Here is a 17,399-nt window from a genome sequence, read left to right on the forward strand (position 1 = left end):
TATAAAACAGTTGCCCCTTGGGAAGAACTTTTGAAGCCGGAGCCAGGAGAGCTCATAAACGTCATAGATTTATATGATTTTCAAAGTTTTGTGTTTATTTCTTGAATAATGTATTCTTCAAATTTTATATAAGTTATTCTGCTGCTTTTACATTCCTTACAATTTCTCCTAGTGCAGGCATATTGCTGCACATGGTGTCATTCCTTAAACTTGAGGAAATTTGAAACATAATTTAGACTAAAAGTCATTTTTCTATTACCAGTGGATTTAATTAGTGCCATTCCATAGTTTAATAATTAGTAAACTGTTAAAAGTTTATTAGTTCCCGATGGTGAAATTGATATATTGCTACCATTTCTTAAAATTGTCCAAGGACTTTTAGAATCCTCTTGAGCAGTCCTTTCACTTTTTAGACGAAGAATCTGAGGTGTAGCATGGTTCAGGGACTTGCTCAGCTGATTAGTAGCATAAAGTAGGTTAATTTTCACTCAGTTTCTTAATTTTGACACCTAAAACTAAAGTCTTACCGATTCACATTATACCAGATATCAGATTTTTTATTTTATTTTATGAGGCGAGAGAGAGAGAAGGGGGGGGAGGAACAGGAAACAGAAACTCCCATATGTGCCTTGACCAGGCAAGCCCAGTTTCAAACCCGAGACCTCAGCATTCCAGGTCGATGCTTTATCCAGTGCACCTCCACAAGTCAGGCAGACTTGTATTTTAATAAAAGGGACAGTACAAGAGCCATGTTTTAACACATAACCAGGTAATCTAAGTAGAATAGTTGATGAAATTCTTAAATAAGTCAATTTAGTTGCTCAAACTATGTTCTGTGAGTAAAAGAAAGATTTTCTGGAGTACATTCAAGAAATACTGTACACACAGCATCTCCCTCTCAGAAAGTCACAGTGCACATTACCATGGAGGGATTTGGGAAGTTTCATAAAAAGCATTGTTTGATCCAGAATGCTCTCTTGGAGAAAGTGTTTTGAAGAACACAACTTGGTTAAACGTGGTGTACAAGTCAGTATATATGTAACTTTTGTGAGCAAAAAATTGAAAATTGTATCTGCTATATTGTTAATGTTGAGGTACAGCTATATTTGATTCTTTATATGTCACAAAAATTTGGATTTTAATCTTATTTTGTTACATACAAAAGGCTTGTGCATCGTGATGACTGCTTGGATAGGACACTTTATCCTCTTCTTACCAAGAAGCATTGGTTATGGACCAGAAAATGTTTTGTTTGTAAAATGTACACAGCCAGGTAAGTGATTCTCCATCTCTTTTTTTTTTTTTTTGAGAAGTATTGGTTTTCAATAGTGATTTTTGGTATTTGTTTTTTTTTTTTTTTTTAATTATTTTTATTTATTTATTCATTTTAGAGGAGAGAGAGATAGAGAGAGAGAGAGAGAGAGAGAGAGAGAGAGAGAAGGGGGGAGGAGCAGGAAGCTTCAACTCCCATATGTGCCTTGACCGGGCAAGCCCAGGGTTTTGAACCAACAACCTCGTCATTCCAGGTCAATGCTTTATCCACTGCGCGACCACAGGTCAGGCGGTATTTCAGTTTTCTGTTTTGAATCTCAGGACTTATACTTGGGGGTGTAATAATATAAAGGGTGTTTTTATTTAGTAGAGAAGTCCTACAGATGAGTTTAGTAGGTTATAACTGCATTTTTAAACAGTAAGTACTGTAAATGATTATCATGTATAGTGCTAGTCCAGGTGTAGGTCAGGCTAGTTTGGTTGATGCAATGCTCAGTGTCATCAGGAAACCATGTTTTTCTGCCACCTCTCTGCAGTTTACAAAGTCAGCTTCATTTATAGTTTCTCCTCAGTGGAATAGCAGCACAGCATCTGATATGTAATTTGGTTGATGCAATGCTCAGTGTCATCAGGAAACCATGTTTTTCTGCCACCTCTCTGCAGTTTACAAAGTCAGCTTCATTTATAGTTTCTCCTCAGTGGAATAGCAGCACAGCATCTGATATGTAATGAGGTCAAAATAGGGCTTTATAAAATTTCTGATTTATGTGATTCTGCATGTTTAGATTGTTTCTTTAACTGTGGATCAGTCCAAAACCATTCAGAGGAAAAGGGAAGAATTTAGTATCAACCTGTTTTCGGTTCCCCTCAAGAATGTGCTTTTCCAAATGATGAATAGGAAAACATGAATCAGTGTTATTAAAATGGAAATCAGAGAATATTAAATAAACATTTGATGAGATTCACAATTCAGATAAACTGAAAAATAGCATTTTCATCTGTGACTAGTAACATCTCCAGTAAAAAAAAATTTCAGCCTGGCTTGTGGTGGAATTGTGGATAGGGCACCAATCTGGAATGCTGAGGTTGCTGGTTCAAAACCCTGGGCTTGCCTGGTCAAGTCACATAAGCAAGCAGTGAACAACTAAAGTGAAGCAACTGGCCCTGGCTGGTTGGTTCAGCGGTAGAGCGTCGGCCTGGCGTGCGGGGGAACCGGGTTCGATTCCCGGCCAGGGCACATAGGAGAAGCGCCCATTTGCTTCTCCACCCCCCCCCTTCCTCTCTGTCTCTCTCTTCCCCTCCCGCAGCCAAGGCTCCATTGGAGCAAAGATGGCCCGGGCGCTGGGGATGGCTCCTTGGCCTCTGCCCCAGGCGCTAGAGTGGCTCTGGTCTCAGCAGAGTGACGCCCCGGAGGGGCAGAGCATCGCCCCCTGGTGGGCAGAGCGTTGCCCCTGGTGGGCGTGCTGGGTGGATCCCGGTCGGGCGCATGCGGGAGTCTGTCTGATTATCTCTTCCCGTTTCCAGCTTCAGAAAAATACCCCCAAAAAAGTGAAGCAACTATAAGTTGATACTTCTCGCTCCCCCTTATATAATCAATCAGTAAAATCTATAAAAAAAATTAAAATTTCATTTGAATAATCTTACCCATATTTCCCATTAACATTTTTTCCTGAATTCTAAGTAAAACAGCTGAAGTTTGCAAATTAACCAGTATTACTTTATCAGAAAGATAAATTAAGCAAAAGTGTATCGTATCTACAGCATCTTACTTGTTTTTCAAGATGGCCTATAAAAAGGAAATGATTATGTTCATATTGACCATTTTCAAATAGGTATGTCATGGTGTGGTCTGTGTAATACTTTCAATTATAGATTTGTATTCTTCTCAACTTACCGTTAAGCAGTCTTTCAGAGAAACAGCAGTGCTTGTTAGTTGCCCTTTTCCCTGTTGCATATCGATAGTGTACATATGTACAGAAAACTCCTGTGAAGAATTTTGCTTATGGATTAGAAAGCAATAGTAGGAATGTTATATTTATATTTTATTACATAACTTACACATGAGAAAGTTGATAGTAATGGTATTTTGGTGTTTGTTTTTTTTTACCACAGATGGGTGACGAACAATGACAGTTTTGCACCAGACGATCCATGTTTCTTTTGTGATGTTTGCTTCCGAATGCTCCACTATGATTCAGAAGGCAACAAACTGGGGGAATTTCTTGCTTATCCTTATGTTGATCCTGGAACCTTTAATTAATACCAACAAAAAGTGTACACTTTCTAGGAACAGGATCAGCCTGAAACTCTCAGCTAAAGTTACTCCTCCCTCAAAAGTTCAAATTACAGATTTCCTTACAAAGTAACTTGACTGTATTTAAATTCTTAGATATATTTTAGTATTTATTTAAAGTATAGTTTTTATTCAGTGTGCCCATTTTTAAGTCTGTTTTATCTTCCTGAGTTGTAGGAGTGCTTTATATATTCTGAATACAAATCCTTTGTCAGATATATGTGTTCTGATTTCCTCCCAGTCTGTGACTTGCCTGGTTATTGTATCCTTACTGCTTTTTGCTAACCACCACCAATCTCAATTAATGACACATCAAGTGGTGGGAAGTATTTTGAAAATTCTTTAAAGAACTGAATATATTGTATATATACCATGTGGTTTCCAAGGTAAAGATTTTTCAAATATCTAATAAAAATGAGGGAGAATAAAAATAGGTTATTTAATAAATACAATATTAATAGCTATTGTGTAGTTTAATTTGATAATGGACTCTTGGAATGTTTGGTATGGTTAACATTTTAATGAGACTACACAAATAATGAATATAAAAAGATCTTGAGCACATACTCATAGCTTTACAACAGTAGCATTTAAATTGAAGCTTCGTCTTGACAACTTTCCGTGAATCACAACTGCTAAGCACTTTAAATGTACAGTTTAATAATTTTATGATTAGAGAAAAGAGTTCATGCATTATGATGACTAGGACATGGAAAATCAAGATCCTATGGATTAGCTTTACTCACTTATTCTTGGGCAATAATACCCGTATTCTGTATGTAAAAACACAAGAGTTCTTCTGGGTCAGCTTTTTTCTTTTGGCCACTTACTATGACAATTCTATTTTTTCTCTTTTCTCATTCTGGGCCAAAGGGCAACTATAAATTCCAAGATCTAGATCAGGGAAAATTGTAGCTATTTTGAAATAGTTTATGGAAACCTTTTTAGGGTGGATAATTAAATTTGTCATTTGAAATTTCACTTTCTTCTAGGTTATATTTATAGATTCAACTGAATTCCATACTCCCTGGATGGGTAAGAACAGACATTTACCATATAAACTGATGATACTTATAAGCCTGTGTGCTTAAAAGGTTGACATTAAATGTTTTATGGACTTAATGCAACATGTCCAATTAAGTTGAATGGTGTGAAGACCACAAGCACCTGTTTCTGGTATGTCTAGCGATGTTCTTAGTCACTGATTCAGTCAGTACACCAGAGCAGCACTGTAAATAAACTAAGAGGTCCCAACATGGTTTATGTTATTGCCTAAATTTTTACTTTCATTCTTTTATTTATCAAGTGAGAGACGGAGAGGCAGAAACAGACTCCCACATGCGCCCCAACCAGGATCCACCAAGAAAGCCTCCTACCATGCGATGCTCTGCCGGTCTGGATTGCTGCTCTTTTACTTGGCAACAAGACCTATTTTAGCACCTGAAGCAATGCAATGGAGTCACCATCCTCAGTGCCCACCCTTGCTTGAGCCATGACTGTGGGAGGGGAAGAGCAAAAGAGGGGAGAGAGAGAGAGAGAGAGAAACAGGAGGGATAGAGAAGCAGATGGCCGCTTCTCTTGTGTACCCTGATTGGGAATTGAACCTGGTACATCCACATGCTGAGCTGACACTCAACCATTTAGCCAACCGGCCAGGGCCAATTTTATTCATTCTCATTATTTCATATTCTCAAAACAAAAATTCCAGAAAGTGAATTATAACAGAGGCATTAATCCATGTGTGGTGCCTATGAATTTATTTTAGTGGATAAAGAAGATTGTCAGTTGAAACACTACTACTGAAATTCTTGTTTTATCATTTATTTAGAAGATTATCCTGCTGGTTCTTTAGATTAATTTTTTCACCAGCATTACAAAGGCTCAGGTATCTATTATCATTTCCTGGTAAAATCTAAAAGGCTAACCTAACCAGGTTACTTCCCAAATTTACCAATGTATTGTATATCAGTTACACAGGTCTCCCAACTTTAAATAGCTGCAAATTTCAATGTTAAACACAACATGACCTAAGTTACATATGTTATATAATGAAGAAAAAGCAAATATGAAAATGTCATGAACTTGAATCAGTCAACATCGTCTGTATTTAGAAATGAGTTAGATATATTAGTGGATATAGTCATCCACAAAATAACTGTAGAATAGCAATGCCAATTTTCTTAAACATCTTTTTCAGGCTTCCGTACCTTTTAAGAGTAATTTAACCCTTCTCCCAATCAGATCACTATGTCTTTGTCATCTCTAAGGTTAGAACATTCACAGGTGAAATTTAAACACATTTCTGCCTATATAGCAGGTTCTTTTCTTGAGGTTTAATTATGGGTTTGCTGTTTCCAATAGATCATCTTTGGCCAGTGGGACAAAATAAGTTGTTAGTGAAGCCTTCAGAGCCCTGTAAAAGCCTTTGCTCTTGTATAGGCCATCATCTCATCTTGACCTGCCATCTTCAACCAGGTAAGTGTGTGGATACACTACCATCAGTTTACTATCCTACTAAATGAAATCACCTGACATAGCAAATGTAAGGCTTAAAATTCTCCAGTCAAGCTGTTGTCTGACTCAGATTCTCTGAATACTGCTTAAGTTTCTCCAGAACAGCCGAGAAAACCTTCAACAATTGATTCTGCTGAGTCATGCGTAACTTTTTAAAAAAGGGTTATCCAATGGTTAAAAAGTAGCAGTGAAAAAGAAAAGTAGCAATGAAAATAGATGTTGTTTATACATATAAAAAATGTGGATTGGGGTCTAGCTCTTATTTAAAGTATCTCTTTAAGAGAAATGTCCGTTTGTAGAGGTTTTGACCAAATACTCAACTTAAATTGAGCCAATGCTCCTGAAAATTCTTGATATTTGTTTGACTTTTTCTTAATAGTTCTGAGATTTTGTGAATTGTCAACAAAGAAAATTTCTTGAAATGAAGGTTAAGCTAGAGAAGGCAACTTTAAACATGTAAGTCAGAACTGGTGATATAGCAAGGGAAGTTGAACATTCTGATCTTTGGTAAGCTATGTAGCTCTGTAGGGCCTCGGAAAAAAAGGGAGAGTGAACCAAAAATAACATTTCCTTTTTATCATTTTGAACTTTTTAATTTCCCTGTCTGTCCAAACACAATCTCTATGACAAAATTAAGAAATCACTCCCTGGGTAGCAACTCCAGAATTCCAACAGTTTTGTAAATAGTGAAAGAAATACTTTACTAGTACAGTTTGATAGAAAAATTCTTTAATCAAAACAAGTTTACATGTTAACACCTATGGCTTAACTAGATTAATCCAGATTTTAATTGTACTAAGGACCAAACAGATGTTAATACCAAGAGTTCCCTCAAAACACAGGGTCCTATGTTCCATTTTAAGACCTCTCATAATTAAAATTCCAATTATTGAAATAAATCAACTTTTCATCTGTGGATGAAAATAAATTATGAGAGGTCAAAAACATACAATGTATGCCACATGCAAGTGTGATACTTTGTCTACTGTCTCAGAGCAACTAATGTTTCCACTTTTTGCAGTCCTGTCACATGTATGATACAGAAATAAAAATTCCCTTCTGATGTAGCCATGTTTCCAAATAGGTTAGTTTTCTAATATAGTATTTTATGTTTATTTACTGCATAAGCATCATGGATTATTCTCCAATTAAAAAAATACTTAGTGACATTCTTTATGAGTGTGCTTTTAAAAATTCAGAAATGTCTCAAAAATAAACTTTCATCATTTAGTTTTCACTTTCAGTTATTAGTGCCTGTAAAGGATTTTAGACTGCTGAACCTCGAGCCAGATTTATTCTTATAGACACCCATTTTCTGCTCTCTGCAGGAAGTCATGTGACTGAATTCCCAGCCACAAAATTAAATTGCCTTCTCAAGTTAACATGAATCTGGTACCTTGTAGAATTGTCAGGTCAATGTCAGTTGGTTATCTGGTTGTCATATAAAAAGGCATATAGACCACACATTGTAACAAAGCAGCAGGATAATGTAGCACAATGTAGACTGAGATTAATTTTAGATAGAAGAAGGGAGTAATTATATAGAAGTAACTTCTACAAAAACCACAGTGAAAAGACAGTCTGGTAAAATCCAAGATTTGTAAAAACTATGCACAAAACCCACAGTATTTGGGAAAACAGTAAAGGTTTTATACAAGTAGCAGTTTTAAAAATGTAACTTTTTCTACTATCAATTACACATTAACATACACACACTAATTGAAAATATGCTACAACCAATGTCTGGAAAAGCAGTTCAATATTTCCTAAATGGAGTTCCCTCACATTTACTGTATACTGTAGCTGTTAATACTGCACAATTAAGCAATGTTTAATTACTTTTAAACAAAGGGATTTTTCCCCCCTTAAAACAAGTTTTAAACATCAAAACCTATGCTTATAAAAATTTAAAACTTTCAGCAGTCTGTTTCAAATGGAAACCATTACAAACTTCTCAAATGTTCTTTATAGTCCAGGCATGTCAACCTAGTTATCTAGCGTAGAATCCTTCAGAGATATTTCGGCCTCTCTCTCGTCACTAGATGGCCTAAAAAAAAGTGGAGGGAAAAAAGGTGTGACAATGGGGTTAAGGGAGTATTTTCCTCAGGAGAAAAAAAAAAATAAATCTGCGTTATGTTTTTTAAATGACCAAAGATTTGGTTATTATTTTTGGTTGAAACTTTTATTCTACCATATTCTATCCATTCCCCCAAAATAAGCTCAAAGCACAATAAAACTCAGGGAAGCATCATGGCCCGGGCCTTCCCATCATTTCCGCCTTTAAAATGAATTCTCTTTATAAAGAACATGAAAATGTTAGACCTGTGATACAAGCATTATAAAACTTAATAAAGAAAAGAGATGATACACACACAGACAATATCCCTGAATTTCAGAATTAGAAAGGATGGTTGATTCCAAGTCCTAATAATAGAGTGCAATAAACCAAGACTTGGATAATTTTGGTTCCATAACTAGAGTGGATATCATAATAAAAAATAGCCTGAGAGCCTGACCAGGCGGTGGCGCAGTGGACAGAGCATCGGACTGGGATGCGGAGGACCCAGGTTCGAGACCCCGAGGTCGCCAGCTTGAGCACGGGCTGGTTTGAGCAAAGCTCGCCAGCTTGGACCCAAGGTTGCTGGCTCGAATAAGGGGTTACTTGGTCTGCTTTAGCCCCACTGTGAAGGCACATGAGAAAGCAATCAATGAACAACTAAGGTATCACAACAAAAAACTGATGATTGATGCTTCTCATCTCTCTCTGTTCCTGTCTGTCTGTCCCTGTCCCTCTCTCTCTGTCTCTGTAAAAAAAAAAAAAAAAGCCTGAGATTCTAGATCTAATTTTTATTATCCTGTCACAATCAAGAAACTGTGAACATAAGTCATTATTAAAGATGCATCAGTGAAATCAGCCCAAAGAAGAGTAATTATTTTTTAAAATGGATTCCTGCTAGCTAGCTCTGTCCCCATGAATACAGTGGCAAAATAATTGTAAATAAAAGTTCTTTTTATGACTTTGCATTTTTGATTTGCATATCATTTCCTAAATTCAGGAACTGAGTGATCAAAATATAATTCCTTATACAAATAACCTTGGAACAACAATATGATTTAAAATTAAACACACATTACGACCCATTAAAACAAGTCCTCACTTTTTCTTACTGCTGGCCTCATCTTTGCTTTCTTCAGTGCTATCTCCATTATGTTGCAGCTGATGACTCTCTTGAGCATCAGATCCTCCATTTAGAGTCTTTGAACCTTTAGAAGGATTCCAATGAAAAGACTATTAGAACTTCTAACACCTTAAGAATGTCCACTAAAGATGAAAATAAAAAAATAAGAGACCCTGAAGTTTCTAATACTTAATATATTTTAGTTGTAATTTTTAGAGTAGCTGAGGCATACAATAAACAGGGTTGCTACATATATTTATGGGTATAGGAAGTAGATCATTAATCTGATTATTTCATTTGTTACTGTTATCAGGAACGAGTGTACAACTCTGGAGCATTATGACTCATTCTGTTTCTCAGGAATAAAAACAATGAATCAGTAAAATTTCATATATATCATTTTTGGTATTTTAGAACAAAAAATACTATTTCCTAATTAACATGATTTTGTTACTAAGTAAACAATGAGGGCTTCCCTATAAATCTTAACATTTCTAAGCACAACTATAAAACATTTCCTAATAAAAAGTACAACTCTTTTTTGAATGTTAGTTTCTACATTAAACAGCTACTGCTACAACATTTAATAACAGAATTGGGGGAACTGATAGTGGTACTAATTCTGTTTTGAGAATCCATCACAGATTAACATCCTAAAATATTTATGGTTCTAATGGCATATCTTGAATTTGCTTTGAAGTCATCTTCAGGGGTGTCATAGAAAAACTTGATGGGTGTATAAGACAGCAATGGTCATTTACGGTTAACTGCGGAAGCCCGCTGACGGGGGACATAAAAGTTCATTTCTTTCTACCTTTCAGTAGGTGAGAAATTTACCTTATTTAAATGAGAATAACTACTACTAGTAGTGCTGACCTTTGAACTACATGGGTTTGAACTGCAGTAATTCAATAAATACTGTAAATATATTTTACATTTTTTAGTAACATTTTCTTTTCTCTGGCTTACTGTAGTATAAGAATATAGTATATAATACATATGCAAAATGTGTTAGTTGACTGTTAACAGTAAGGCATCCAGTCAACAGCAGGCTATTAGTAGTTAAGTTTTGGTGGGAGTCAAAATTATGTGGAGTTGATCGCAGAAAAAGGTCTGCATCCCTAACCCCCACATTGTTCAAGAGTCAACTATAATAGTCAAAACAGAAGCTAAGGTTGAGTACGTTACTACATTCTGCTACTTTTTGTAATTCAATATAAGGTATTGAGACACATCAAAGCCATTTTTTTTAAAGTCCAAACAAGGAATTTATTACCACATACCTGTTTGTTCCTTTTCTAGCTTTTTGTTTGGCCCTTTCTTCCCTTGATCTTTGGTTTTATTTGCTTCCTCATGCTGTCTTTGTTCAGCAAGAGATTTATTCAGCACTTGTGTGATTACTGAGTCTCCTTCACCAACCAAAAACATGTTCTTAAATTTGTTATACAACATTGTAGACTTTTCCATAATAATCTGACTCACTTTGAATCGCCGTATCTGAGAAAACAAAATATGTACTCATGATTTTTTCCTGATTGATTTTTTAAAATGTTACTTAATGAAGTGGTTTTGAGGAAATTTTAAAAATCTGCATGACTGAAGGTCACTTACTTTTTTCAGTGTTGTAATCATCTCTGTGTGTTTCTGAGCTTGTTGCATTGTGACCTGAAGTGAAGCTAGTTCATCCAAGGCCTCAATACATCTGTTCACATCCTTCACAAAACAGTAATTTCATAACTGTTAATCAGCACAACCTTTATAATCTATTTCTAAAGATAAAAAAATTAAATAACAAGGCAGTACGAAATGACCAGCATTAATCCCTTTTATCTTAAATTTATACTTATAAAATCATGTGAGAAAATATGAAAGTAGAAATAAAATCATGTGAGAAAATATGAAACTAGAAAATAACTATTTTTAAATGATATTAAACACTTACAAGATTATCAATTTTGAGTGAATTTTTAATTTCAGCATGTATCCTTTGAAGTCGAGAATCCATTGATGTTTCTATAAATTAAAATGTGAAATAGTAAATAGTTTTTCCAAAACCAGTATTTCTGTATAAGATAAGCAAAGTATAATGGAAAGATTTGGTGAATTTTTAAAAATGTTGTTAGTACTATCTGCCTACATCACTAAGAAGTTATCTGCCATTCTTTGTATTTGGTTTAGGAAAGCAACATTCATTATATAAGGAGAAAAAGTCATCTAGCTTCATGTCTCTAAAATAAGGAGTGTGCACCCAACAGACTCCTATTCTAGTCTTTAAACACTTGCTTCACCTTAAACAGTTAACGAAAAACATAGAATCTCTAACTGAAAACCAGATTTGACAAAAATGGGAAAACACTTTGCTTTTGCCAATGTTCTAAACATTTAACTTAACCAGATAATAAGCATTAAAATAATAAACATGACTCCTTAGCAAGTTCACCTGATTTTAATTACAATACAATGTGTACTATATATAGAATCCATTAGATATTTGAAATAAGTTTACTTGTAGGATTTAAGAACATAAAATTACATATTTCAAAACCTACACTAAAAAATTGTGTGTATAACTTCCTTCCTATGTATAACTTTATACGTGTTAGAAAGGGAAACAGCCTTGGCCTGGTATCTCAAGAGTGTTGTCCAATACACCAAGGTTGTGAGTTTGATCCCCATTCAGTGCACATACAGGAATCAACCAATGAATGCACATGGATGAGTGGCACAACAAATCTCTCTCTCTCAAATCAATAAAAAATCTTTTTAAAAATTAAAGAAGGTGAAATAACTAACCTCGCTTCTTCTCCACTTTCTTAACTTCTGGCTTCTTTCCTTCATCTTTATTCTGCCTATCAAATGTTAACACAGATATTTGAAAACATTGGAACTTTCTGACTGATTACCACATGCTCACAATCCCTTATGTAAAAGTTAAAATCTTTTTCTTTGAAATAGTAAGTCAATAGCCTAGATCACAAGTAACTGACTATAATTCTGAGGCCTCTGCAGTGCCATAGCATTAGTTAATGTAACTTGTAAAAACATGCTGAAATAATCTAACAATCTAGTTTTTCATTGGTATCACAGTCACCATGATGAATTTTTTTCCCAGCAAGAAATGGTGTACAAGACCAAGATAAGGGTGAGTGGACAAACAGGCCTTAGTGAGAAGAGAATGTCTGGATTTCATAAATTCTACATCACACTTACTTTAAAAAGTAACAAGTCATAAAATACTGATATAATTGTTCCCACATCTCCAAGGGGTAGATAGCTTGAGGGATTCAAAGTTCAACATTAAGAAGGCTATTTAAAGATAATGCTATTTTATAAAAAAATCTCTGCCAATATATCAAACTTAAATGATACATTTACATTCCATTTCACAAATGAAAAGGTACCATGTTACTATACATAACCATTTAAAAATGAGTTATTAATTTCTAGTACCTTGGCTTGGAGTTTGAGCCTTATTATAAACCAATTCAAATAGACAAGAACAAAATATCTAAAAATCAGGGTAGTTTTTTTTTTAAAAACTTTATTTTAAAATTTTGGTTACAGTTTCATTTTTGTTTTCTTAACAAGGCTACGTTTAATCTCTCAGGATTAAAAAAACAATTAAGATTCTAAAGAATTAGACAACAAAGGAATGTCAAAGGAAGGGCACAACTGCTCCATTCTCTGGGGTATAATAACTATTCCAGTTTAACACCTAACTGCAAAACAAAATTAATTTTTATATTTTCTAAATGAAATAATGTACAACCACCATCTTCTCATCTTATTCTAATTTTCATACACAAAGCTTCATTTTAAGCTTGGAAAAAAACTTGTGCCGACCTTAGTATGTAGTGTGTACCTTACAGGAAATTTAACAATCATAACACAGTAATAATGCCATTAATGAAGTCCTCAATTTAGAATCTGGAACATTCTTCCATCAAAGGGGGGGAGGGGGAAATTCAGTCCAATGAGTCTGTCTCAAGATCTTCATCTCTTGTTTGTTCCACTTGTATTTTCTTTTCAGTAACTGGATTAATGCTTTGAGCCCAAAATGAGATATATTTTTTATTACTGTAGATTACATGTTGTTTGGCTGGGAATACAATACAATAAACTTTATTTTGCATAATGCATTTCACACAAGCTGCATCTGAAATGCTTTACAGAGCAAAACTGTCCAAGTACAAAGTTTTGTAATAACAGGAGAAGGAAAGAAAACACAAATATTAGAATTTGAGAAAGTTACATTCGGAGGACATTCAAAAAGAAACTGAAATACATAAAGATAACTGTGGATTACTAAAGAAGGATTGGGCTAGATTTTTACTAAGCAATGGCTAATTTTGTATCTTAATTTGGAGAGCACAATAAAGTTAAAAATAAAAATGCAACAACTATTTAGTGAAAACTGAAAAGGACAGGAAGAAAAAAATATATTCACAGAAATGGTCAAAGTCTAAAAGAAATGGAGTAACATTTCTGAGCTTTAAACCAGTTTTTATTACTCCTAGTGCAGCTGAAATTGCTTATATATAGTCCAAACTAAGAAAGCATAGTAAAATACTAGACTTGTAAAGAAAGACTTTTCAGCTCACAAATTTATTAAAGAAAAAGTACAGAATTATTTAAGAATGCTCTAAAGAATTTCACTGCTTATCTGTCTTAGTGACCGAGAGCCTATGTTTTCAAAAGCACCTCACTAAAACAAGTTCAGTCAGAATAATGCAAGATGATGCTGCGTGAAGTAACTTCTTTTAGAAAAGGAACTCAGAAGTGATAGTCTAAAGATAACTAGGAAAACAAATGTAGCATATGAAGCCTGCCATTGCTATTTTCCTTCCAATAAAATTATTTCATAGAATAAAAGGGAAACGAAATTCACCATGTTAAGTATATACTGTCTTCAAGTATGAAAACTTAAAGAGAAATCAGCTTGAACTTGATTTATATTGTACACATCTAATGCAAACCCTGTTGGCCTTTAGGTCTATTGGTACAGGCTTTTGGGTTTCCAACTGTGCTTTTGTGATTTTTGCTGGTCTTTTGAGGAAAGCCTGCAGATTTTATGACAAATAAGCGTATTTCATACTACTCTTTTTAAAATACTATACAAACAAACAGTAGAGGATGAAGACATTTTCTACAAAGCCACTAACAGTTAAATCTTATCTGCACTTCTGAGTTTAAATTAAAAATAATTCACAGGGTGATTACCCTCAGTGAATTTCATCCTCTTATTCAAAAGAATGAGGCCTAAAACATGATTATGGTCATATACTGAAGGATGGTTCTTATCATATGGGAAAAGTAACTTTAAAAGGCTTAAGGTCTGGAAAATGAGATTCTGTTGTTTAAAAATGCCATGCTAGCTTTAAAAAGAAATCAAAATTTAGAATAAAAAATACTTACTGCTCAGTTTCCATTTGCTCCTCTTGCTTGCGCTTCCTGTCTGCTGCTTCTTTTTCGTGTTGACCCTTAAGCATATTCCTTCTATGAGCAGCCTGAAAGTTTCTTCCACCTTTTCTCTTCTGAGTAGAAAGGATTTATTTAATCTCAGAATTATACTTGTTGCTAAATTTTTTCCCTTGATGATTCCAGAAATTAAAATCTGTTTTTCTGCACTGCTATAAAAGTGATGTCCTTTACATAAAATGAAGGATTATGTAAGGGTATTTGCTTCTGTACTATGATTTTTAACTTCAATACCTATTTACTGACAACTATACCATTCAACCTATCCAATTTAAATTTTTGGCTTCTAAAGTAAGTAATCATATAAAAATAAATGATCTATACAACCTGGGACCTGGGTCTACAGATCTATAAGGATACACACACACAGAGAGAGAGAGAGAGAGAGAGAGAGAGAGAGAGAGAGAGAGAGAGAGAAAAGGATGCATAGCTTAAATGGAATCCCTGAACAACTATGACATCCAAATAAAGAACCACTGAAAAAAGGTAGAGAGTGGGCCTGGAATGGTAAGAATATCACTAGGGCAAATAATAAAAAATCTGTATGTAAATGTACCTCCTTTACATCTATTTTCATTGGCCACAGCCCATTTGGCATTCGGTAATCTCTATTTCCCCAGCTCTTCTACATAGGTGGTGTTACTACAAACAGATCATGTATCATAGAAATGTATGTTCAAAAAGTATTGATTCTATTCATCAGTGCCACCCCAGTAAATTTTTAAAAAATCTGTAATGTCTAATATCCACATCATGATTTTGTAAAGGTACAATAAATTTAGAATGTATAATTAACTAAAGTTTAAAGTATGCTTTTTAACGTAGCTAATTCAAATTTATTCAGAAAGGTAAAGAAATTTAACTTTTAATCATATTTATAGACTTTCTCTAAGTTACTCAAAGTTTAATAAGAACTCCATATTAAACTAAAAATAAAACAACTTTTTGATAAACGTTCTACCTTTTCACCTTCTTGATCATCTCCTTCCTCTTCAGAATCAGAGGTTGATGTAATCCCTGTTGTTTTAGCTAAATTTTTCCTTTTTGATTCAACTTCTTTCTTGCCTTCTTTTTTGTCTGGCTCTTTTCTTGGCTTCTCTTCTTCCTTCTGGCCCTCTTCATCCTTTTTAAGCTGCTTTTTAGGTTGTTTTTCCTCTTGGGCCTTTTTCTTACTTTTGTCTTCTTCAGTTACCCTATGTTAGAGAATGCAACAATGGAAAATGAACTTGTATTTATTATTAATACTATCATTCAACCACATTCTCCCAGTCAACAAAATTAGTATTTTAGAAAATAAGCTATAATTTATTTAAAATTTTTTTCAGTGTTCCAAATAAAATATATAATGGAAAGTATAATCCAATCACAAAAGGAAAAGAACATCCTTTTAATATAAATTAGGAGATACAAATATTATAGCGGCATTGGGGTAACAGAAAAGTTATTCTCACCTCTTTAATCATTTTGACTCATTCACTGGAAAAGATATATCAAGTAACTTACTGGCCAAGTTACTATTTTCCTGACTCTGGGGAAACAACAGTGGGTGAGATCCCTGAACCTTTGGATTTTATAGTAGTCTACATATTTTTATGAAATTATGTTTAAAAAGTAGACATACTGGGAAAAATACAATTGCAGAAGTAACTATGATCCAATGTAGTCATTTCAGAATTAAAAGAAATCGTCTTTGCAAAGTAAAAAGCTCCCAACTTACACATATAAATTACAAATATAGCCAATTAAGCATAATCTCCAAATGGGAGTATTTGTTTGTGATTCCCTATCACAGATCTACAGGGGTGTTTAAAGGGGAGTGGGGAGCAGATAGTTCCTAAGTCTCAGCAAGGCTTTATGTTGATCATGAAACCCTAGACCTAGACCAGGGGTAGTCAACCATTTTATACCTACTGCCCATTTTTATATCTCTGTTAGTAGTAAAATTTTCTAACTACCCACTGATTCCACAGTAATGGTGATTTATAAAGTAGGGAAGTAACTTTACTTTATAAAATTTATCAAGCAGAGTTACAGCAAGTTAAAGCATATAATAATAATTACTTACCAAGTACTTTATGTCAGATTTTCGCTGTTTGGCAGAATAAATCTTTATAAAACAACTTACTATAGTTAAATCTATCTTTTTATTTGTACTTTGGTTGCTCCACTACCACCCACCATGAGAGCTGGAACGCCCACTAGTGGGCGGTAGGGACCAGGTTGACCACCACTGCCCTACACTCTGTGCCTGGTGCCATGATTACATAAGACATTTAAAGGTCGGGATGAATGAGATTTGGTATGTATTAAAACCAAAAAAGAACCCCCAAAAAACCCTCAATTGCATATGTACCTAACTTAATTTCACTACAGCAGTTTATTGTGCCACTGTTTTTGAGAATACTTTAACAGCTTGGCACTAAAACACTTTAAATATATTTTGGTTGGAATTAATAACCCTCCAGTGTTCTATAACTAAAATTTTCTTTAAAAGTGTTTGATTCAAAACATTGTAAATCTGTTCTTAATTGATGTATTAATCACTTGAGCATTTTCTACAAAATCTTGAAACATAATAGCTACAGCTTGACCAGGTGGTGGTGCAGTGATAGAGCGTCAGACTGGGATGCATAGGACCCAGGTTCAAAACCCTGAGGTCACTG

The 17,399-nt window shown here is 34.4% G+C and overlaps 2 protein-coding genes across 6 annotated transcripts in view; one reads left to right on the forward strand and one right to left on the reverse strand.

Moving 5' to 3' along the window:
- SNAPC3 (small nuclear RNA activating complex polypeptide 3) overlaps window positions 1-4,025 on the forward strand; it is a 54,580-nt gene extending 50,555 nt beyond the window's left edge. Inside the window, exons 8-9 of the mRNA XM_066368207.1 lie at window positions 1,166-1,273; window positions 3,385-4,025. Coding sequence (XP_066224304.1) covers window positions 1,166-1,273; window positions 3,385-3,532 — 256 coding nt within the window. The 3' untranslated portion in view covers window positions 3,533-4,025. The remainder of the gene's footprint in view (window positions 1-1,165; window positions 1,274-3,384) is intronic.
- A 3,919-nt stretch (window positions 4,026-7,944) lies between these two features.
- Window positions 7,945-17,399, reverse strand: part of PSIP1 (PC4 and SRSF1 interacting protein 1) — a 37,651-nt gene continuing 28,196 nt past the window's right edge. For 2 of the 5 annotated variants that reach the window (XM_066368201.1, XM_066368202.1), the window contains exons 9-16: window positions 15,698-15,929; window positions 14,674-14,792; window positions 12,052-12,107; window positions 11,201-11,271; window positions 10,870-10,971; window positions 10,542-10,755; window positions 9,238-9,343; window positions 7,945-8,126 (exon numbers count right to left, since the gene is read on the reverse strand). In XM_066368201.1, the coding sequence (XP_066224298.1) occupies window positions 8,066-8,126; window positions 9,238-9,343; window positions 10,542-10,755; window positions 10,870-10,971; window positions 11,201-11,271; window positions 12,052-12,107; window positions 14,674-14,792; window positions 15,698-15,929 (961 nt within the window). In that variant the 3' untranslated portion in view covers window positions 7,945-8,065. Of the gene's footprint in view, window positions 8,127-9,237; window positions 9,344-10,541; window positions 10,756-10,869; window positions 10,972-11,200; window positions 11,272-12,051; window positions 12,108-12,779; window positions 13,438-14,673; window positions 14,793-15,697; window positions 15,930-17,399 lie in introns of those variants that run through there. The other 3 variants (XM_066368204.1, XM_066368205.1, XM_066368206.1) reach the window with 3 other exon arrangements.

Source organism: Saccopteryx leptura, chromosome 2, assembly GCF_036850995.1.
Source record: "Saccopteryx leptura isolate mSacLep1 chromosome 2, mSacLep1_pri_phased_curated, whole genome shotgun sequence".
Lineage (NCBI taxonomy): Eukaryota > Metazoa > Chordata > Mammalia > Chiroptera > Emballonuridae > Saccopteryx > Saccopteryx leptura.